Below are 23,077 nucleotides of genomic sequence, written 5' to 3' on the forward strand. Positions count from 1 at the left end.
GATTGAGTAGCCAACTAACCAACTTTATTTTCACTTTTTTCCTCTGCTTTTGTCCATCTGGTTTCCTAAGTGTTCCTTCCACATGGCACATTCATTCCCACCACCAGTCCTTCGCTTTGTGGTTCCCTCCTTCTGGAATGTTCTCTCCATCTCCTCCATCAATGCAAATCCACTTCATTCTTCAAAACCCACCATGTCCTTTCTCTCAAGCCTAGTCCAAGGATGAAGCTCCTGGGCTAGTGTGTGGAGGGGGCAGGTGGTAGGTCCACCTAAGCCTGGGAGGATTCAGAAAGGGCAAAGTTCAAGGCTTCTTCTCATCAGCAGTCATCAGCCTAGGCTTTTCCATGCACACTCCCACCAACAACAGTGGCTTTTGATGGCCTAATCACTCCAGAGTGATTCCGCATCTCTCCCCTGGGGACCCCTGACTACATCAAATAGTATCAGGCAGGACATCCTGGTCCCCAGGGCAGCACTAAAGAGAAGCTGCTCCTACCATTTCTGAGAGTGTCCTGAGAGCTTCTACCCTGGGAACCCTGGACATTCTCCTTTACTCTGGAATTTTCTAGACCAGGAGCAGCAAATTCAAATGCCTACATGGATTAAGCAAGCGTTGTAAATCAGCAAAGCAATTGCAGGTGTGGGATAAAATGGGGTGGGAGTCTGTTCTATTTCAGGGAGGCAACTGCAACTGGGAACCAACCTCTTAGGGTCGTGCAGGAATGCAAGCAGGTGCTGCTGCATCTCCCAGTTTCTTAAAAAACAGAAGCCAGAAAATCTAGAAAGATGTTGCTAGTAAAACCATGTGTGAACAAAGCTTGTGTGTAGCCCAACACTTGGTCTGCCTGTTTTGTGACCGCTGCTTAGTGGTTAAAGGAGAGCCACCACCCCAGGTAAGGCCAGGTGCCAACAGTGAAGATTAGTTACCCTCTTCACCACGCATCAGATGGCCAAGACTCACGTGGGGCCCTATAAGGGTGGGTGGGCTTATTCTCAAAACTCTGCACACAGTCAGTGGAAAAGAGGATCATGAGAGGCCCTCCTTTTTCTGGTCACTGAATAGTTAACACTCTCCTGTGCTGGGGTTCGGCCAGGGATTAAACCCACATGTTCGAAGCTTTATCTCATTACTCATGCGCATTTCTTTTCCCATTTTTAACTTCTCTTAACTTAGAAAATTCTAGTCTTAAGCATGAAACCTACATGTCACGTGCTGTAATAAAAAAGTCTCCAAGGATTTTTTTCCCATATGATGTCCACATTTATTGCTTTCTAAAACCTGAAAACGTCAGCTGTCCTACTTCTATATTTGGTACATTTCAAATCCTCTGAAATGGTTCCATCAGAAATCTTAGAAGCATCTTCTACTGAAATGGTCTCTTAGAGTTTTCTTATGGGGAACGAGGGAATCTGAGAAAGGAAGACCTTGTTCAATTGAACATTGATGATCTTTGAGAATCTGTCCTTTCCCCTCTGGGCTATGTTCATCTGCCCCCTGTCTCCCCTGACGGACTGAGAACTCTTCCAGAGCAGGGGATGCAGGCACATCCTTGTTGAGACTTCAGAGGGTGACGCCGGGTCTGGCACATCATTAGGTGCTTCATAGGTATTGGCTGAACATTAACAGTGCTATCTCAGAGCAAGAAACACTCTAAAATACACTTTCCATAACTCAGCAAGTTCAGATGAGGGGAAGCGAGACCTGGGAAAGCACTTTTACGGCCGATGATTAGGTGCCACAAACTATCAGAAGGAAGGAATGCAAAATTTAGTACATTTCAATGCAACAACTGAAAGCATAAGATTGACCCAAATTGTAGGGTAGAAGCCATTCCGAAGCAGCATAGAAGGATTTGCACTGCTTATATCAACACTCCTCGTCCCCCACCCCACCACCCATGCCCTGCCATCAGAGGTGAGATTCATTCCAGAAAAGGCCCGTTGGATAAAAATAGAGGTAGGGACATTAGCAGTATTAGGAGCTGGAGCAGCTACATTGGTGCTGGTGGGACGGCAGAAACCATGGTGAAAATAGTTAGCATTTGAGGGCTTGCTTGATGCCAGACACAATATGTCCAGCACTCCGAGCACTGATGATCTTATTTATATCCCAGGACTCTAGGAGGTACCTGAGATTATTCTCCCCACTCCTCAATGTTTCACACATAGGGAACCAAGGTGGTACAGCTTATGTGATCTGTCGAAGGTCACAGGGTTTGGACGTGTAAGAAGCCAAGCGCCATCTTAGCTCATTCCTTACACTGCCTCCCCGCAAAGTACAGCACAGACGTGGAACACACTGCTTTCTGCTGGAGCGTGGGCAGCCACGAAGGGCTCACCACGACCAACATCCTTGTAGCACATGACCCAAGTTAACAACACCAAAACCCATGGTTGAAAAGATAAAAACAGGAGAACAAACTATGGCAATACCTGCTCCTAGAGTAACACAGATCACCCAAGAAACTACCAGGAAGAAGAAATGATTGGAGGAGCACCAGGAAGGAACATCACTGTTTCTCCTTCTCTCCATGCTGGCCCCTCCTAAATCCTTTTCTTCAGTAATAAAAGAAGGTCAAATTTAAAAAAAATGATTCACAGGATAAAGCTAGATCTTTCATTTCATGGTGCACTACTTCATAAGACAGCTGCCATTCTTGTCTAGTGATATATTTTCAATTTTAATATGTGACAATTTTTAGGGGAGAAACTACTAAAAATGTCACTTTCCTTTTAAGTGTGGGTGTCTTATAAAGGTCACTACATGCAAATATGCCGATTCCTTCCGGGGCATTGCTTGGTATAATCCTGTGATTCAGTACTTGGTCACTCTGATTTCTGGTTTGTTCTCTCAGGCCCCACGCTCACTGATCTGCAGATTCTTGTTCTGCTTTTGGTCAGAATCTTCAGAATACTGAGCTATAAAACAGTCCCTGTTCTGAGGAAGGAGGAAGTTAGAGGCCCCCTGAGTCAAATCTTTCCAATGTGACTCCATTATACTGTAGTGGATTCATAAATATGAGTCCAAAAACACACTGCAAAAAGAAACTATTTTTTTTAAACATTTTGGATTTTTAGCCAAGAGAAAAGCATTTAGTTAACACCTTAGGAACTGGATACTTCATATGCTCAAGAATATTTACATAACTAAGCAAAGTTTATGGTATGTATCTAATATTCACAGACACATGAAGATGAACTAACTATTAAGTTGTCCAGTGTTTTTTCTGTGCTTATTAAAAACATCACCCAACAAAGCCAGAAAGGGTGGGAGAAGGGGCTGGAGGAAGATACTTTAAAAATACACTGGTACAAAAAGTCTGTTAGATAATATTTTTATAATATCCGCTATAAGTAGTGAATACTGCTATTGATTACATCATGCCAAAGACTGAGTATATATTCCATAAATGGAAGGTTGGGTCCACAAAGAAAATCTCTTTTAACTCACCCTTTTATAAGATTAAAGGAGATTTAAAAAATCCCACATATGAGCCTCTCATTATAGATACAGAAAAGTAATTCAACACAATTTAGCCAAAATTCATGAGAACACTTCTTGGCAAACAAGCTCTAAGAGGGAGGGGAAAACTCCATCAAGTATAATACTCCATGGTGAAATGTTAAAACCATTCCCTTAAAATCAAGAACAAGACAAGAATGTGTATGTACTATCACTACTTCTGCTCAACATAATACTGGAGGTCCTTGTCCGTGCAGTAAGGCAGAAAAAAAAAATAAACAAATGAAAGGTATAGGAATCAAAAAGGAAGAAATAAAATCCATTTTTGATTGTTTCCATAGCAAGCACAAAGAAATGAGAGACATTTTGTTGGAATTAATAAAAGTTTGGCAAGGTTGCCAAATCAATACACCAGATTCAATTGCATTCCAACACATCAGCAGAAAACCAATTTCAAAACATTGCCTTAATACTAACCAAAATATAAGGTATCTAGGAATAAATCTAGCAAAAGGGGTGCAAGATTTTATGGAGAAAGTTATAAAACTCTACTGAAAAATACAAAAACAGTTAAGTAAATGGAAAGATATAACGTGTAGGGATAAGATGACTTTATGTCATAAAGATGTCACTTATCCCAAAATTAACCCATAGATTTAATACAACTCCAAATAAAATTATGTTAAAATTAATACCATCTACAAATTATTTTATATTTTTTAGGAAAGTGAAAAATATTACTTTAAAAAATCTATCGCTCATTTTTTTGAAATTAGTAATTATGTTTTATTTTAAAATAAAAATGGATAAATTCTTATATTATTCAGTTAAGAATGACATCGAACATTTGGCAGTGGTAGTTGTGATGCCCTCAATCGAATCCTACTTCAGGATCGCTTTACTTTAATCACCATCATCAGATTAAGAGGAACCAAGATCCAACACAAAACATGCCCAAGATATTGCTATCAGGTAACTAACGAGCCTGCAAAACCACTTGCAATTGTTTGTATCTGCAACAATAAAAAGAGATCTTTCAAAATAGCTTGTAAAGAAACAACAGAAAATACTTGCCAAAAACTGAATGCAGGGCGGGGTGATAACACAAAACATCTACTTTTCTTAAGACTTTCCTGAGCTCTCTAATAATACAGTTTTGGCCAGGAAAAGAAGAGATCTTTTTGAGGCCAAAATCTTTCATTGCATTAAGAAATTCCCAATAATGCAGAAGAACATTATGTATTTTAAGCTCTTGGCATTTCACGTGGTTGTTTGTACAGAGCAGGAAAAGGTGTCCTGTAATTTCACAGGGGATCCTTATACAGACATGGAGGGAGCTATATTGTTACATTTAAGAAGGCTTCAGGGTACTTCATAGGATTTAATAAATATTCCCTAAGTTAAGAATTATGGGGCTTCCCTGGTGGCGCAGTGGTTGAGAGTCCGCCTGCCGATGCAGGGGATGCGGGTTCGGGCCCGGTCTGTGAGGATACCACGTGCCGCGGAGCGGCTGGGCCCGTGAGCCATGGCCACTGAGCCTGCGCGTCTGGAGCCTGTGCTCTGCAGTGGGAGGGGCCACAGCAGTGAGAGGCCCGCGTACTGCAAAAGAAAAAAAATAATAAATAAATAATACATTAAAAAAAAAAAAAGAATTATGACCAAAACAGCTGATATTTGGGATTTTGTTACAAAGATGTCAATGGTAATTTTAAAAAAATTCTTATATGGAACAATGTTAGTAATCTTAGTAGCTAATATTCCTCAAAAGTATAAAATATCCTCATAGGAGAATTTTTTCTATAAAATGACAATCCTTTAATTTTCTCTAAATAGTCCGCCTGCTGATGCAGGGGACACGGGTTCGTGCCCCGGTCCGGGAAGATACCACATGCCGCGGAGCGGCTGGGCCCGTGAGCCATGGCCGCTGAGCCTGCGCGTCCGGAGCCTGTGCTCTGCAATGGGAGAGGCCACAACAGTGAGAGGCCCGTGTACTGCAAAAAAAAAAAAAAAAAACTACTACCTTCTATTGTAAACAAAACAAAACCATTCAGAAAATACAGAAAAGAATGAATAAGATAAAATTTTCAAATATCCAGAAAGAACCACTGGTAAAATTTGGTTCATCACTCCAGATCCTTTAAAAAAAAATTGTTCAAATACGTGCTTATACAGTTTAAAAAATTCAGTCATGTTATAAATATTTTTTATATTTGATTATTTTTGGTTGAACAATATGATACATGTGTTTCCATGTCTAGAAATATATGGAATTTTAATAACTTTTGGGATATGATTTGGATATTGTGATTAAGTTTTCCCGTTGTAGAACACAGTTGAAAAAATCTTTTATAATTAGATATTTGATAAACACTTCTTGGTGATGAAAGCTACATGTGGGGGCTTCCCTGGTGGCGCAGTGGTTGGGAGTCCGCCTGCCGATGCAGGGGACACGGGTTCATGCCCCGGTCCGGGAGGATCCCATGTGCCGCAGAGCGGCTGGGCCCATGGGCCATGGCCGCTGAGCCTGTGCGTCCGGAGCCTGTGCTCCGCAGCGGGAGAGGCCACAACAGTGAGAGGCCCGCGTACCATTAAAAAAAAAAAAAAAGCTACATGTGGGAGAAAAACATAAATCTAACAAACACGGGCAGGGAGGTCTACCACTTGAGGAGTGGATATTGTTGACCTTGAGACCAGGAAAAGTAGCCATTAAAATATGAGTTTGTGAGCGTCTATTCAGCTTCCCTTGCCATTGCCTTGGCCCCTGCCATTTGGAGTACAATTGAAATAAAGAGAAATCTCCTTGCTTTTTATGTATATCAGAGACAATGCTCTCTTTTATCATTTTTAATGTGAAATTGGTCAGCTATCCTCAATGAAATTACACACAGGCAAAGTAAACCTCAAAAAGCATATTTTATGCTAAATAATGTCCTCATTTAGCATGCCGCCGGGTAAAAGAAAGTGATACAGTAGAAATGGAGTGTTGATCTCAGGTGACTCTTTTAAAGATGTCTCTTGGTTCAAGAAAGACAAGAATGTCAGACTCTAGGGATGCTAGGGCTGAATGCAGATGTTCTGCGATGGGTAAGGAGGGGGTTCAAGATGCTAAGCATCTCTGTAGACAGAGAAAAAGTGACAACTGAGGGGAGAGTGAAGACTTGATGTGTGAACTTGACCTACTTGTAACACCAATGTGAAGTGACAATGAAACAGAAAACAACAAAATATTTTTTAATGCAAAAATCCTGCAGTTGTAAAACAAGTGAGTCGAATGAAAGTTAAGGACAAATGTGCTTTTTTTTGACCCTAAAACATTTCTCTGTGCTTTCCCTGGGCAGGTAGCTGAAGCCAGTGAGCAGGAGGTTTACAATCAACCCCGGCAGCTCTGGAAATCGACACAGCAGCATGGCCGGCTCTAGAGGGGCCTCAGAGGAAACTCTCCCTAGAGTTGCACTCTGCACGCTGGGTTTCCTGCAGTGCACAGAATGCCTGCAGTAAAAGCTGTGAGAACCAATTTTTATAAGGCAGTATTGAATTTATTTATTTTTTTGTTTGTTTGTTTGCAGTACGCGGGCCTCTCACTGTTGTGGCCTCTCCCGTTGCGGAGCACAGGCTCCGGATGCGCAGGCTCAGCGGCCATGGCTCACGGGCCCAGCTGCTCTGTGGCATGTGGGATCTTCCCAGATCGGGCCACGAACCCGTGTCCCCTGCATTGGCAGGCGGACTCTCAACCACTGCGCCACCAGAGAAGCCCGGCAATATTGATTTTTAAACGTAGATTCACAAGGATCAGCAAAGGTAGTAAGACAGATACTGTATAGCCTTCACCCATTTCCTCCCAATGGTTACATCTCGCATAATTATACCTCACATAATTACTTATCAAAACCAGGAATCTGACACTGGTACAGTGTGTGTGTGTATAATGTTAGGACAACTTACCACGTGTAGACTCACTAGCGACTACTATCATCAAATTATAAAACTATTCCATCACCACGAAGATATTCCTTGTTACACCCTTTTATAGTCATGCCCCCATTTTTAACCCCTGGCAACCACTAATCTGTTTTCCATCTTTATAACTGTGTCATTTCAGGAATGTTAGATAAATGGAATTATACGGTATGTGATCTTTTCAGAGTGGCTTTTTCATTCAGCTTAATGCCCTTGGGATCCATCCAAGTTGTTGGGTGTATCAATCGTTCCTTCCTTTTTATTGCTGAATAGTGTTCCATGGTATGGATGTACCACAGTTTACAGAGCCAATCGTCTACTGAGGGACATTTTGATTGTTTCCAGTTTGGGGCTTATTACAAATAAAGCTGCTGTGATCAATCATGTACGAGTTTTTGTGTGAAGAAGATCTCGTATCTCTGTGATAAATGCCCAGGATTGCAATTGTGGGTTGCATGGTAAATGTATGTTTAGTACTAACTTTTAAAGATCAAGTAAGTTTCTCTTTTCAAAAGTAACATTTTCTCATTATAGATTATTTATCTGGTGAATCAACTGGGCTGAGGGTCGGGTGAGTCATGGGGAGAGGAGGGGAAGTATTGATCAGCAAATAAATCATTCTAAACCTAAGAGAGGATATTGTTTTTATGGGCTTCATTATGATACATGGGCTCCATAATCTATGCAAGTATACCTGTCTATACTGGGAAGTACTCAGGATGAGTGTGGGAAGTCCCATTTCTATCCCTGCAATGGTACTGAGGTAGTAAGCATGAAAATACCAGGGTTAGACCATTTATAACTCAACATGTTGGGAAATTTCAGATAAGGCCTTCAGGGTCAAAATTTCTGGACAATAAAATATGACTGTGGCTTCAGATGGGCTGAGATGGAGGCAAAATTAAAGGATCAATGGATGTTGGGCCCTCTCCAAAAGTAACTCTTATGCGGGAATATACTACTGAATAAATACTGGGAATATTCATTTCATTCCTTCTATTTGAGGATGTGTGTATTGTAATGACCATGCAGAAGGGGGAGACCCACGGCAGGCAGGACTCGGGGAGGACTCCAGAACTGTGTGCCACCCTCTGCAAATGCACAAGAGAACGAATTCATTTTTCTGTTTCACAGTCATCATGTCATAAAGTGAGGGTAACATCCTCTAAGCATATACTGCCTTCTTGGCTCAGGGTTGCTTGGGAATATATGCTTTCCTTAACTCTTACAGAATCTCCAGCCCCTGCCTGAGGCTACTGAAGTATCACAAACATTTCACAGGCTGCAAATGATGGGGCTGACCTGGAAGGAGCAGGCAGGACAAGGGACCAGGCATGACGTATCTAAACCCACAGATGCCTTGAAGGGAGCTATCACGCTCCCTTATCATCCTTCTCTCCCTCAGGCTCCAAATATTTTCTCTTTACAAGGAAACACTAGGAATCCATTAGTTGTGAGCTTACGTTAACTGATGTACAATGGAAGATTTTGGTGCACAATGGATAAACTGAGAAGCCCATCAAAAGTCAGTGAGAAAAATATCCCCCATTAAAGTCACAGTGGAAAAGTCGATACAGTATACGACCAGACCATTCACGAAAATAATACAAGTATCTGCTAAACAAAAGAAAAACACTCATCCTCATTAGAGATCAAAGAAATACAAAATTAAAATAATGAGATGTTTTCATTTTGCTATTAATTTGGCAGATTATTTTTTTTAATGGATGACAAAATTAGAGGATGAAAATATACAGAGAAACAAGATATTTATAATACCTCAGAATACCAGCCTATAAGATACATATTAATTACAAAGAGGAAAACATTTACCTGGAAGACACCACTTAAACACCTTTAAAGGTGTATAAAGTTAAAATTACTGGGAATGGAGCAAATCGACATTGTGTGTCTCCTGGTATGATGCACTAAGAAAGGTACAATATTTTTCTTGTGGTATTCCAGCTAAAAATACAGAACCTGAATATCATGAGAAAACATAGGACAAACCCAGACTGAGGAATATTATACAAAATAACTGGCCTGGACCCTTCAAGAGTCAAGGTCAAGAAAGGCAAAGAAAGACTGAAGAACTTCCAGGTTGGACTAAAGGGACAATACCAACTAAATGCAATGTATGGTTCTACATTAGATCCTAGAATGGCAAAAGGAGATTAGTAGATCAATTCATAAAAACTGAATAAGGCCCATAGATTACATACTGTTTCTACATTTTGATAATTATACCGTGGTTATATATGATGTTAACATTAGGAGAATATAGGTCAAGAGTACATAGGAATTTTTTGTACTATTTTTGCAAACTTTTTAAAGTTTTATTTCAAAATGAAAGTTAAAAATAAAAATGTTTTAAAGAAAATACTTGATGCTGTCCTTTATTCATAAAAACCTAAGTGTCCATAAACAGTAGAACTGATAAATAAATTATATGTTTGTGCAGTGGATGCTGCAGGGCATGTAAAATGTACATCCTATATGATTCATTTATGTGAAGTTCGAGAAGAGGTGAAACTATGCTATGGTGGCGGAGGGAAAACAGCAGTTACTGGGGGTTAGAGTGGTATTGACTGGCAGGGGCCTGAGGGAACTTTTTGAGTTTCTGGAACTGCACTATGTCTTTATCTGGGCCATAGTTATGGGGATCTAGACATACAGTCAAATTTATCAGGTTGTACATTTAATATCTCTGCACTTATTATACTGAAGTTATAATAAAGAAAAAGAAAATGGACAACAAGAAGATAAAAAATGCTGACAATGGGCTAGCAGTCTTGGATTGCTGTTCAGAACAATAATTGAGATACATTTTCCAAAAAGCAATTTGGTAGTTAGTGTGAAGAGCTCTGAAATATGCTTCTCTTCCAGTTCTCAGGAAGCAATTAAATATTTAAACTCCAGTTGAAGTACAAAGATAAACAATGAAACAACTAAATACGTACTTTAGGAAATGCTTAAAAAAATTAAGTTACAATCGTATGATAAACTATAATACAACTATTAAATCATATAATTAAAGAATGTTCGGTTATGTGGGGAAATGCTCATGATATGAGTGACAAAAGTTGATCCCAGTATTATACGTGCATAGGATGTTGATAACTTAAATATTCTATGTTTTCATAGAGATAAAAGGAAACAATACTCTAAAACTTTAATATTTTTCTCTGGGTTGCAAAATTATGACAGGATTTTGTTTTCTTCTTTATACTTTTCGGTGTCTTCCACTATGTCTAACATAAACATGCATTCTTTTAATAGTAGAAAAGCATAAAAATTAATTCCAAAGTATTGGACACCTTCCTAGTTGAAAAAAAATCAATCAAAATTCAGAAAGGAGAAGAAAACCAACCAATTTCTAACAGAGGCTCCTTTAACTTGTCACACTTTTAACAAAATCTTTGATGTTCTATTTCACGGCTACCTTTTAAGTCACCTATCAAGAGGGGATGATTTTTTTTTTTAACTGCAAAAAAAAAAAAATTCACCTATGCCCTTTCCCCACCAATTAAGCCCTGGCCTCTCAGCTGCCAACATTTTACCCCCAGGAGCCCTCTTTTCACCATCATCAACTCTTCCTCCTACCCAGAGGAGTTCCTGCTTTGATGAGCTGTTTCCCATAAAATTCTATGAGAACAAAGTTTTTACCACTTGGAAAAATCAAAACGTATCCGGAGATGACAGAGGACATTTCTCCTGGAGGCATGATTACAAATACATGGCATTAACAAAAGCAAGTATGAACCCAGTGTTTTGTTTTGGATCGTTTCATTTTGTTTTATTAAACAAAGAGGTATAAAACTGCCATAGGCGTTTGGAGGACTAGGGGTAATATTTCAAAATAGTTTGAGGAAACCATTACTCCCCTTCCCAAGATTCCTAACCACGCCCTCAAGATCTCAGGTGGTTCACTCCTCTCCCTCCCATCCACCCTGGCCCATGCCTAAGGATTTTTTCTTTGTTTTCAAAACAGTTTGCTAATTAGCCCACACTGTTTGAAGCAAGAGTGAGAGGAAAAAAATGTGAATCAGTCTTGACCGGATTTTTCAGTATCTCATTTTCTTAACATGCAGAAAGTATCTCACCAGGCAAGCAGAATTATAAAGACCAGTGGATGCCCCAATTTTAGCATTTCCATAGTTTTCTAACACAGATAGGAGCCTTCTAAATGTGTTGCCAGGAAACATTGACAGTATTTTCTCCCAGGAAAATTGTATGCCAAATAAAATGTAAGAAGAATGCCTTTGCTCGAGACATTAATTCTTATCAGGACAGCAGAGGATTTACTCATTAACTATAACCACAGAAGTGAAAGTGCTTTTAAAATTGGAAATTTTCAACATCTTAATTATAAGAAAGGTAAAATTAGATTAGGCTTGCTGTCAACAGCCTTCCTAAAAAAAACATAGTTATCTAATCACATTTTAAAAGTTGGCAGGTGTTTCACCATCATCAATTTTTAGCAATACCTGAACTCCCTTCATGGTGTCCAACAGAAGAAAGCAAACCAATAAAAAAGTTATTCATTAATCAAAACCTTCATCAGTTTCCTGGTAAAAAGGAAGGAGCTAACACTGAAAAAAACATTAAGCTAAAGGAAGACACAGCCAGTTAAAGTGGTCAGGGGTAAAATGACCCCAGTTCTGACAGGAGAGGGCAGGTGACCACATTTCTGCCAAGAAAGAAAATGTTGAGTTTAGCACACCCTTACATGCTTCATCCAACAGGGACTGTTAAGTACCTGTGGACAGGTTAATATGTTCCAGGCATACGTTAGACTGGGGATGCACAGGTGAGGAAGAGGACCCTGGTCCCTCCCTCACAGCCCCCCGCCCCCATTCCCAGCTTCACAAAAATGCTAGAACTAATGATTTAATTGCAATTATGTGCAAGTCTTCAGAGCACTAGAGACCAGCATGTTCTGGTTGCAAGTGGACAGCCACTCAGGTCCCCTCCAGTGAGAGGAGTTGTACAGTAATCCTCAGAAGTAAGGAAATATGCCTGCAGCCATACAGCCCGTGTGAGCCTCACCCTGAGCCATTCTACCTCAAAGTCAGCAGTCCTCTAGCACCTCCCCCTTCAGAAGGGGAGTCTACTATTCAAGACTTGGTTTCTTTCTCCACTTGGAGTTTTTCCTGCTGCTTTTACCACCCACTGGTGCAGACTTTCTGCCCTCCTCTCTACTGTGGGCATCTGCCTTGCTACTGCTTTCTCTGTCTCAAGGCTTCTGTTTATGACCTGCTTTTTCTCTCTGAAGTCCATCACGACTCTACCATTTATGTCTCTAGGTCTGGGTCTTCCATTCAGAGTCCCTAAGGGAGCAATCTGATTGGTTCCGTTAGTCACTCCCCATTACGCAATATCCCAATTAGGTGAAGTTCCCATGCAGGGCCATTTCATAAGATGCTGACCGGCCTAAAGAGGCTGCTTTTGACTCAAGGGCTGACCCCTGATCCAATCAGCTTGTAGCCATAATGATGGGGTCCCCTGATTCAAAACATAGCAACCTACATCTTAAGAAACCATTTGTGGTCTCTTTCCTCCTAAGGCATTTACAGGCGCAGGAGACACTCAAAGTATCACCAAGAACCCAAAACAGATACTAAGGCTTGATTTAACGTTAATCCCATATTTGCTGTTGTTTGAATATAACATCGCCATTTCTCAAATGCTTCAGCACCAGGTCCCTCAGTGCCCCACAGAGGCATTGCCATTCACTCCCACACTCTTTCCGATTAAGCACAGTGACACCCGAGAACCTTTCTCATCACCGTGCCTGCGTTGAAAATTCTGATTTGGCACATGGGATGAAATTGATTTGCCATCCCCCTGTCTATAGGATGAAGTCCAAATTCTGCAGGAAGCCACACTAAGGCTTTAGCCTGAAACTCTGGCTCTAGCTCAACACTCTATCCAATATAACCTCACCAATTTCCTTACACAACGTGTGCTGGATATTCTCCATTCATCCTTCCAGATCCAGTCTCCATGTTTCTCCAGGGAGGCCGACCTTCTCGGATTGCATCAGCCCAAGCTCCCTGGCTTCTGATTGAATTTGGATGAGGAGAGGCATTGGCAGGATATGAGAGGGCATACAGAGAAGGAGTTTGAGATATATTTTCCCCTCTCCTCCTGCCTGGCTGTGGCTCTTTCTCTACTAAAGGCCTCAGCTCCAGTCAGGGGCCTCTCTCTGACAGCTAAGCTCTCCTTGGGTCTGGGGTTACCAGAAGTTATCCTCTCCCCTTGCCTTTCTAGGCTGAAGTTGCCTGCTCTAGGATACTTCATCCTCCCATGCTGATTTTTTCCCAGCCCTGCCTACACCTTTGTAAATGATCCCATCTTTGAACTTCCTTCAATTACCCACCCCCTTTTAAAAAATTTTAAATAGACTTTATTTTTTTAGAACAGTTTTCAATTTACAGAAAAATTTATTTTCTTCTATTTATTTATTTAATTATTTTTGGCCATGCTGCATGGCTTTTGGGATCTTAGTTCCCCCGACTGGGGATTGAACCTGTGCCCCCTGCAGTGGAAGTGAGGAGTCCTAACCACTGACTAACCTTGAGTCCTAACCCTGGACTGCCAGGGAATTCCCAATTTAGAGAAAAATTTAGAACATAGTATAGAGAGTTCCCATGTATTCCACATTCTTCCCATATACTCTGCAGCCTGCTTCCTGATCTTCAACGTCTTATTAGTATGATTCACTGGTTACAATACTAACGGGTTATTTTTAACCAAGGTCCATATTTTATCCAGACTTCCTTAGTTTTCACTGAATGTCCATTTTTTCTGTTCTAGGGTCCCATCCAGGACTCCACAGTTACACTTAGTAGTCATAGCTCCTTAGGTTCCTCTTGGCTGTGACAGTTTCTCAGACTTTCCTCATGATTGATGACCTTGACAGTGTTGAAGAGTACAGGTTTTTTGTAGAATGCCCCTCAAATGGGATTTGTCTGATTTCTTTCTCATGATTAGAATAAGGATTTGGGTTTGGGGGAAGAAGACCACAGAGGTGAAGTGACATTTTCAACATGTATCAAGAGTATATCGTTTCAATATAAACCAAGGACACATCCATCATCATGACTTATCACTGTTGACGTCAGCCTTGATCATCTGGCTGAGGAAGTGTCCATCAGGTTCCTACATTGTAAAATCACTCTTTTATTTCACCCTCCCTTTCCATATTGTACTCTTCAGAAGGAAGTCACTATGTGCAGCTCACACTTAAGGAGACGGAAGTTATGCTTCCTCTCTGTGAAGCAGAGCCTATGTTATACTGTTTTTTCTTTTTTCTCTTTTTTTTTTTTGGTAAATTGAGGTAAAATATGCATAACATAAAATTTGCCACTTTAACCATTTTTAAGGGTTTCAGTGACCCCTTATCAGTAGGCCATCTGTCTCCTGCTGGGACTCTTATTATGCCCAAGTTGAACTTGTCACTATTCATCAAAAATAATAATGTGTCTTTATGTTTTATTACATGAGATTTCCATGTAAAGTAAAGAGATTCTCACATTTTCATCTATTTGACTCGTTCTGCTCTTTAAGCCTTGACTCAAGATGTCATGGGTTCCCCTAGGGATCACCATTACTACTGCTTTTGTCTCCCTGATCACGTATTTCTCCTTCTGTACTCTAGCACTGGCTGCACTGCACCATTTTCTTGGTGGCTTTCCCAGGGCAGGAATTAAGTCTTATTTATCTTTGTATCTTTAAGGCTGAGGACTGTCCCAGAAACACAGTAGCTGATCAATAAATGTTAGCTGGAAATAAAGGAAGCCAAGATGAGATAGAAGCAGAAGTGGCCTATTTTCTCCAAAGATTAAAGAGAATGTTAATACCTAAGGTTGGTGATGGTATAGGAAAACCTGCACTCCTAGTTACATATCCCTCCACCCTTTCTGCAGGACAAGTTGGTAATACCTAATAAAAGCCAAAATATATGCATATTTCTACCCAGCAATTACAAGTCTGGAAATTTAAATTAAGAAAGCAATCAAAGACAGACATCAGTCTTGGCAATGATTTTTGGATTTGACACCCAAAGTAGAGGCAGCGAAAGCAAAAATAAACAAGCTGGACTATATCAAACTAAAAGGCTTCTACACAGCAAAGGAAATTCATCAATAAAATGAAAAGGCAACCTAACTAAATGAGAGAAAATAATTGCAAATCATATATCTGATAAGAGAGGTTAATTTCAAAAATATATTAAGAACTAATACAACTCAAGAGCAAAAAACCAAACAACCCAATTTAAAAATAGGCAGAGGAACTGAACAGACATTTTTCCAAAGAAGACATACAGAAGAAGAGCCAACAGGTACATTAAAAGGTGCTCAACACCATTCATCATCAGGAAAATGCAAATCAAAGCCAGAATGAGATATCACCTCACATCTGTCAGAATGGCTATTGTCAAAAAGACAAGAAATAACAAGCATTGGCGAGGATGTGGAGAAAAAGGAACCCTTGTGCACTGTTGATGGGAATGTAAATTGGTGCAGCCACTATGGAAAATATCATGGAGGTTCCTCAAAAAATTAAAAATAGGGCTTCCCTGGTGGCGCAGTGGTTGAGAGTCTGCCTGCCGATGCAGGGGACACGGGTTTGTGCCCCAGTCCGGGAAGATCCCACATGCCGCAGAGTGGCTGGGCCCGTGAGCCATGGCCGCTGAGCCTGTGCGTCTGGAGCCTGTGCTCCGCAACAGGAGAGGTCACAACAGTGAGAGGCCCATGTACCGCAAAAAAAAAAAAAAAAAAAAATTAAAAATAGAACTACCATGTGACCCAGCAATTCCACTCCTGGGTATTTATCTATAGAAAATGAAAATATTAACTCGAAAAGATATATGCACCCCCATATTCATTGCAGCATTACTTACAACAGCTAAAACATGAAAGCAACCTATATATATATATATATATAATATATATATATATATATATATATATATATATATATAAAATATTCCCTTGTGTATACACACATACACACGATGGAATATTATTAAGTCGTAAAAAAGAAGGAAATCTTGTCATTTGTAACAACATGGATGGACCTTGAGGGCACTATGCTAAGTAAAATAAGTCAAACAGAGAAAGATAAATAATGGGGGCTTCCTTGGTGGGACAGTGGTTAAGAATCCACCTGCCAGTGTAGGGGACATGTGTTCGATCCCTGGTCCGGGAAGATCCCACATGTCACGGGGCAACTAAGCCCATGCGCCACAACTACTGAGCCTGCGGTCTAGGGCCTGCGAGCCACAACTACTGAGCCCACGTGCCACAACTACTGAAGCCCACGCATCGCAATGAAGAGTGGCCCACACTCACTGCAACTAGAGAAAGCCCATGCGCAGCGATGAAGACCCAACGCAGCCAAAAATAAATTAATTAATTTAAAAAAAGAAAGATAATGCATGATCTCACTTATATGTGGAATCTAAACAATAAAAACAACAACAAAACTTAACTCACAGATACAGAGAACAGATTGGTGGTTGCTGGAGGTAGGGGCGGGGGAGGGCAATGAGCAAAATGGGTGCAGACGGTCAAAAGGTACAAACATCCAGTTATAAGATAAATAAGTCATGGTGATGTAATGAACAGCATGATAACTATAGTTAACACTATATTGTATATTTGAAAGTTGCCGAAAGAGTAGATCTTAAACTGGTCACAAGAAAAATAATTGTAACTATGTGTGGTGATGGATGGTACCTAGACTTATTGTGGTGATCATTTCACAATATATGCAAATATTGAATCATGTTATACACTTGAAGCTAATATAATGTTACATGTCAATTATATCTCAATTTTTTAAAAAAGACTATCAAGTAATGTGGAAAGATACTTGTACAAAGATTTTTTTTGGGGGGGGGGGCTATGCCACATGGCATATGGGATCTTACTTCCCCGACCAGGGATCAAACCCGTGTACCGCACTGCAAGCGTGGAGTCTTACCCACTGGACCACCAGGGAAGTCCCCAAAGATGTTATTTTTAATGCAAAAACTGGAAAGAACCTAAAGGTCCATCAAGAGGCCAACTAAATTATAGTACATCCACGCTGTGTAGTAATGTATAGCCATTAAAAATCAGGTTGAACATTTACCGAGTGATTATCTTTGGGCAGTGGTATAATGGGCATGGATTTAACTTTTTCTTTGTATTTTTTCCAAGTTTTCTCATCTGATCGATATCTGCAACTAGAAAAAGAAAAAGATCAAATGTACCTTTTCAAAGTGGCTTATGTTGTCATTTCCTACCTGAGCATCCATCTAAAGATAATAAAAACTTGAAGATTGATCTGTTGGCCAGTTCAGATATAATCAAGCCAAAACATCAACAGCCACCATGACCTCTGCTTCCAGCCATCACCACCCTTGTCCTGAACACACTAAGGGTGGTGGGTCCCAAGGGAAGAGAATTCAGAGCTTCCCCCTTCTGTTTGCCAGCTTCTCTGGGGCCCCAATTCTGACCTGGATCCTGGACATTGGTTTTTTTGTTTGTTTTGTTTTTAAAGCCCCTCTAACTGACTATAATGTATAGCCACAGTTGGAAACCCATAGTTCTATTCTACTCTGCTCACTTTGCAGGTGGGACAACAGAGGCCCAGAGAAGTTCAGAATGATCCCAGGGCAGAGCCAGATCCTGGTCTTTTGATTCCTGGTCCTTTGCACTTAAGCAAACCGATAAAATCAAGGGTGGAGTTTTGTAGATGGACAGACTTGGAGCACCCCAAATGTTTCAAGAGGAAAACGGGGAGTGCAAAGACTTCTAAAAATAACCTAATTTTGATCCCTTCCCCAATCCAAGTTTAGAACTATGTCTGAGCAAATAGTTATCAAAAAGTATTTATTGAGCACAGCACAATTTCGAAAGATTAACCACGGTCTAACATAACAATGGGAAAGGCACTACAAAATCTAACTTAATGCAACTGTGTTGAGTGAGCGAAGATGACAGAAATCAAAATACCATTGTATTCAAGGTTGGCTTCACCCCAGAACAAATAAACATAATTCCGTCCAGGCCTTTGCCCTCCTAGCTGGGTCCTAGGACCCCTGTCTCTTTGTCCTGGTGCCTGCCAAGAACGTCCTCCTCTGGTTACCCTTGCAAACCAGTTACACTTTCAAACCAAAAGCAATAGTTTCTCTTTCCATCCAGTCTCTACCCTGCCCCCAACCAGTCCTAACACCTCATACCTTCCCAATGAGACAGACAGAATGAAGCCTCGGATTGTTTCCCTGGAAGGTGTGCACAGTAGAAAGAAGTTTAGACTTAAGTCACCGATCTGACTGTGTGATATCTGGAAAGCCCTCAACAAAGCATTCAACTCTTTAGGACGCAAACCTTTTCTGTCTGTGACATGCATGACTACTGGGAAATCTATGAGGGCCAGTCTGATTTATTCAATGACAGCTTTGTGCAAGCCCAGCCCGGACCTGGTTTGTAAATGTGTAGTTAATCTTGAAGCTAGTGGCGTGTTACAAGAATGTGTAAAGGAAGCCCTCACTTAATCATTTCCCTACTTGTCCCTGCTTTAAGCAGTACAAGAAATACAGAAAACATGGGAGGTGAGAAAGATTAGATTTGTTGCAATCTAAGAACTTAGATTGTTGAAGAAAACAACTTCACTATTGTTTGAAGTGTCTTAAATCAATACCCTGGTGCTGCCTGAATTCTAAGTTATGTGGAAAAATTTGATTTTCAATATTTACGCTTCAGTTTTAAGAAATCCTCAATTTCTTATCTTGAATTTTTAGCTCCCTCTTTTTCACGATATAGTGAGTGAAGCGTGTTAGATGGGAAGGAGGAAACCCCTACCATTTGCCTCATTGAATGCCCAGGCTGTTCAAGCAGCAAGACACTTTTCTGCAAGAAAATCTGCTTGTTTTGTTTTTAAAGGGCAATTTTATATTGCCATCTGCACTCATCTGTTTACAAAATTCACTGAGCTCCCACATGCCAGGCCATGAGGAGAAAATACTAAGCAAGCTAGACAAGTTGCCTGCATTCTTAGAGCTTATCATTCACTGGAAGAGGCGGGCAATAATCAGGTATCAGTACAAAGGTGTGCTTACACAATGTGATAACTGCTGTGAAGAAACACAGGAGCAAAGAGAACCTATAAAAGGAGGAGGGAGATTGGAAGGTGAGTGAAAGTGTCTCCTGAGGAATTGACCTTTGAAACTGAAGGATGAATGGGAGTTTATTTAGAGAAAGAAGGACAGGGAGCTCAGGCAGGCACAGGCCACAGGCCAGGCAAAGGCCAGAGGCCAAGGGGAAGAGTAGCTGTTGGAGAGAAGTTTTGTCAGCTGTCCCCTTAAGGTCTTATCAATTATATGGGGCAGGTATGCAATTGTTTTCTTTTGGCAACTCCACCTGTACTTGCAAAGTATTAACCTTCCCAAGTCACTTGACACCAACCCACCTTTAAAAACATTAACCCATTATTTATCAAGTGTTCTCTCATTTCTTTTCCCATCACATACCAATGTGGTGATTTCTTATCGTGAATTTTTAGCTCTCTTATACTTTTACATATATAGTGAGTGCGGTCGTGTGTAGGATGGAAAGGGGGCGACCCTTCCGTTTGGTTCACTTCATGATCAGGGTCTTCAAGTGGCAAGATAACACCTCTCTACAAGAAAATCTGCTCATCTCGCTTTTAAAGGGCAAGATGGTCCTTTTCCAGAATTGAAAGTTACATGACTAAGGGTAATGTTTAAAACAGTTCGAGAAACACTAGGGGGAAAATGCGCTCTTCGTCAGCTTCCTGAATTAGGGAGACAGAGCGGACCCTTGAGGAAAGAGCAACAGAGAGCAGCCCGTGCATCTGCCTGTGGGTATAAAGTGTGTGCGCCCAGAAAATGCCAAGCGGCATTTCAGGATGGAGACTGGTTCTTATTCCTTCCCTCTACCCCATTTTAAAGACAAAGCAAGAGGAAAGGGGAAGGGGGAAGGGGGCTCTCAAACTCATCTAAAAGTTACTGGGTGTCATGGGGACAGAGAATGAACAACACGAGATGAAAAAAAAAATACTACTCAGGAAGATTTCTCTGGAGTGGAACCCGCCCCCCAGCCTCTAAATAAATCCTACAGTTTAATGCCCATAATATTCCATTGCACATGGAAGCCAGGTTCTTCGTAATTCCTCAGTTACTAGATCTAGAAATCTACACATAAAGGCCACCCTCCTGTCACCAAAACTTTTGGGAAGAAAAATACGCGGTTTCCTCCACCACCCCAGCAAAGAGTTGTAATTAATACACTGTTTCAGTTTTCATTTGCCACACTTCCTACCTCCCCTCCCCAGAAGGGCAGCTTCTTCGGCGGCCCAGGGCATCTCACAGCTGCAGGGAGCCCTCCCTCCCAGAGGGCAGCCCTGCGCCCCGGCAGACAGCAGCCCTGGCACGTTAGCATCTGCAGCCTGTCTGGTCCCTCCCCTCTGTAGTCCCTGTGCACTGCGACGACGCGCTGGCTTCCTAAAGCCGCAGTGGATTGTGTAACCACACTGCGAACGCCTAGAGGAGAGCGTGGTTAGCTTCACTCCTGACAGCATCTGTTAAAAGTCACTGGTGCCAGTGAATAAGAGACCCACCAGGCAGGAGGGACCCTAAGACTCTGGGGGAAGGAGAGAGCGAAGCGCTGTCTGGACAATATCACTGGAGGTAGGGGGTGGGCTTTATAAATCTCTCCAGCAGCAATACTTAAACCCGAAATTCTGTCCTTAGAGCTGGCGTTGCAGGACGGTGAAGAGCGCGCTGAGCACCCCTCCACGCCTTTAGTGCGGATCAAAGAAAGGGGGATGGGCGGAAACTCAGAATCCTGGGGGGAGTGGTCAGAATTTCTCCTCAGGGAAGCCTCTTGTGAAAATGCCAAGGACGTCTCCGCTCCTCTTTTCAATTATGTAACTCTTACACATTTGGGAGAATATGCATGAACATAAATTTAATTACTTATGAAAGTAGAAAGTCTCCAAATAGGCTGCATTTAAAGCTCTGGGGGCATCTGAAGTCTTACTAGACCTGGTTGCCACCTGGCAGCGTTAGAGGATGTCATCCTAGGGATTGGATTCCCACCCACCCCTCCCTGGTACCCACAGCGCGGGCAGCCGGGTCGCCGCTCGGGTATGGGGCCCTCTCGGCACGGCAGGATCGGCGCGCACCCACCGCCGCGTCGCGGAGTCGCCGGGACCAGCAAGTCCGCAGGCGGCGGGGCGAGCTGTCCCCTCCCCCCACCACTGCGAACACCTGGTCCGCGGTTACCTGCGGGACCGCGACTCTCCGCAGCCCATTGGCTGGCTCCCCGGCGCCCCTGCCTTTGGCTGCGGGGAGATGCCCGAACCCGGGCGCCCGCGCCGCGCCCTCCGCGGGGCCAGCACAGGGCTCGCCGGGGCCTTCATCCGGCGCGGGGAAGAGCCCGCAGCGGCGCTGGAAGCTGGCGACGAGCTGGGAATCCTGCAGGCTCCAGAGCAGCTCGGCCATGGTGATCCCGGGGCCGCCGCCGCCGCCACCCGGTGCCCCCCGCTCGCACTGTCCCTCCTGCCTTCGCCCTCGCCGGGCCGGGCGCTCAGGGTGGCGGGCGGGGCCCGGGGCGCCAGCCAACAGGTGCGCCGCTTGGGTCCTAGCGCCCGCCCCGCGCACGCGGACGTCCAGGTGTTCGCCCTCACCTTGCGCCAGGCACGTCCGCCCTCCTTTCCTTCCCGGCGGGCCCGGGCGGGCTCGGGCGATCCCTGGCGTCCGGCCCGCTCGGAACTCGGCGAAAGGGTACAGGTGTCTACACCGCGCCTCTCTGCGCCCGACCGCGCCTCCTCCACCCCTCCCGGCTGGTGCAGAAGGGCCACCTAATGGGGAGCGGCCGAGCACGTGTGGACCTGCGTGAGTCCATCCTGGCGTGCGCCGGCTGATCGCTTAGTGGCCTTCCTTTCACTTTTGAGCTCAAGGGGAGGTCTGATGTCCCCTCCAGCTCCCCGCATCCCGTCTGTAGTCCTGCCTTTGCCCACTTCCGGCAGGTAGAGGGAGCACCCCCTAGGGAAGATTCCCAAGTTCTTACCAAACTCTGCGTGATGCAACGTCTCCCCACGGGCCCAAACTTCTTTGACCTTGCTCAAGAACCGAGTAGGTTCGAAGTGGATCCTGAGCCATCCTCTGCGTCCCTACCCTTGCCCTCGTGATTTGGCAACTGGGGAACACTTTTAGGCAGGTGGAGAGGAAAATTGATTCTTTCTTGGTTTTCCGCATTAAGAAAGATGGTGGTTGCCCCTCTCCTACCTCTTTTTTCCGCTCTGCCTCTAGACCGTTAGACCAGAAGAGAACAAGGTGTTAAAGAACGGCAAGGAGGTTGACTTCTCCCCACATCTGCGCCTGCTTTAGGGATCTCAGCAGAACAGCAAAGAAAACATCCTGCTGGTCGCCCTTGGTTTTCCCTCCTCCCTCCTGAATCTTCTAGCGGCACTGCACTTCCTCACAGGGAGTGAAAGGCAACAGTCAAATTAGGCCCAGATGACCTGCTTGCAACGAAAGTGCAATTCAATCCTTCTGTCTTCAGTCTGCAGCTGAAGGCTGAGCATTTCCTGGTAGCCCAGTGTAAGTCCTGCTAAGTATTTGGTTGCACAAATGAC

The 23,077-nt window shown here is 42.8% G+C and overlaps 1 protein-coding gene across 1 annotated transcript in view; it reads right to left on the reverse strand.

Moving 5' to 3' along the window:
- SGPP2 (sphingosine-1-phosphate phosphatase 2) overlaps positions 1 to 22,003 on the reverse strand; it is a gene marked incomplete at its 3' end in the record, with an annotated part of 124,455 nt that extends 102,452 nt beyond the window's left edge. The window contains exon 1 of the mRNA XM_079709969.1: positions 21,723 to 22,003. Coding sequence (XP_079566095.1) covers positions 21,723 to 21,941 — 219 coding nt within the window. The 5' untranslated portion in view covers positions 21,942 to 22,003. The remainder of the gene's footprint in view (positions 1 to 21,722) is intronic.
- Positions 22,004 to 23,077: the final 1,074 nt, after the last annotated feature.

This window comes from Hyperoodon ampullatus (genome assembly GCF_949752795.1).
Source record: "Hyperoodon ampullatus genome assembly, chromosome: 8".
In the NCBI taxonomy this organism is placed as follows: domain Eukaryota; kingdom Metazoa; phylum Chordata; class Mammalia; order Artiodactyla; family Ziphiidae; genus Hyperoodon; species Hyperoodon ampullatus.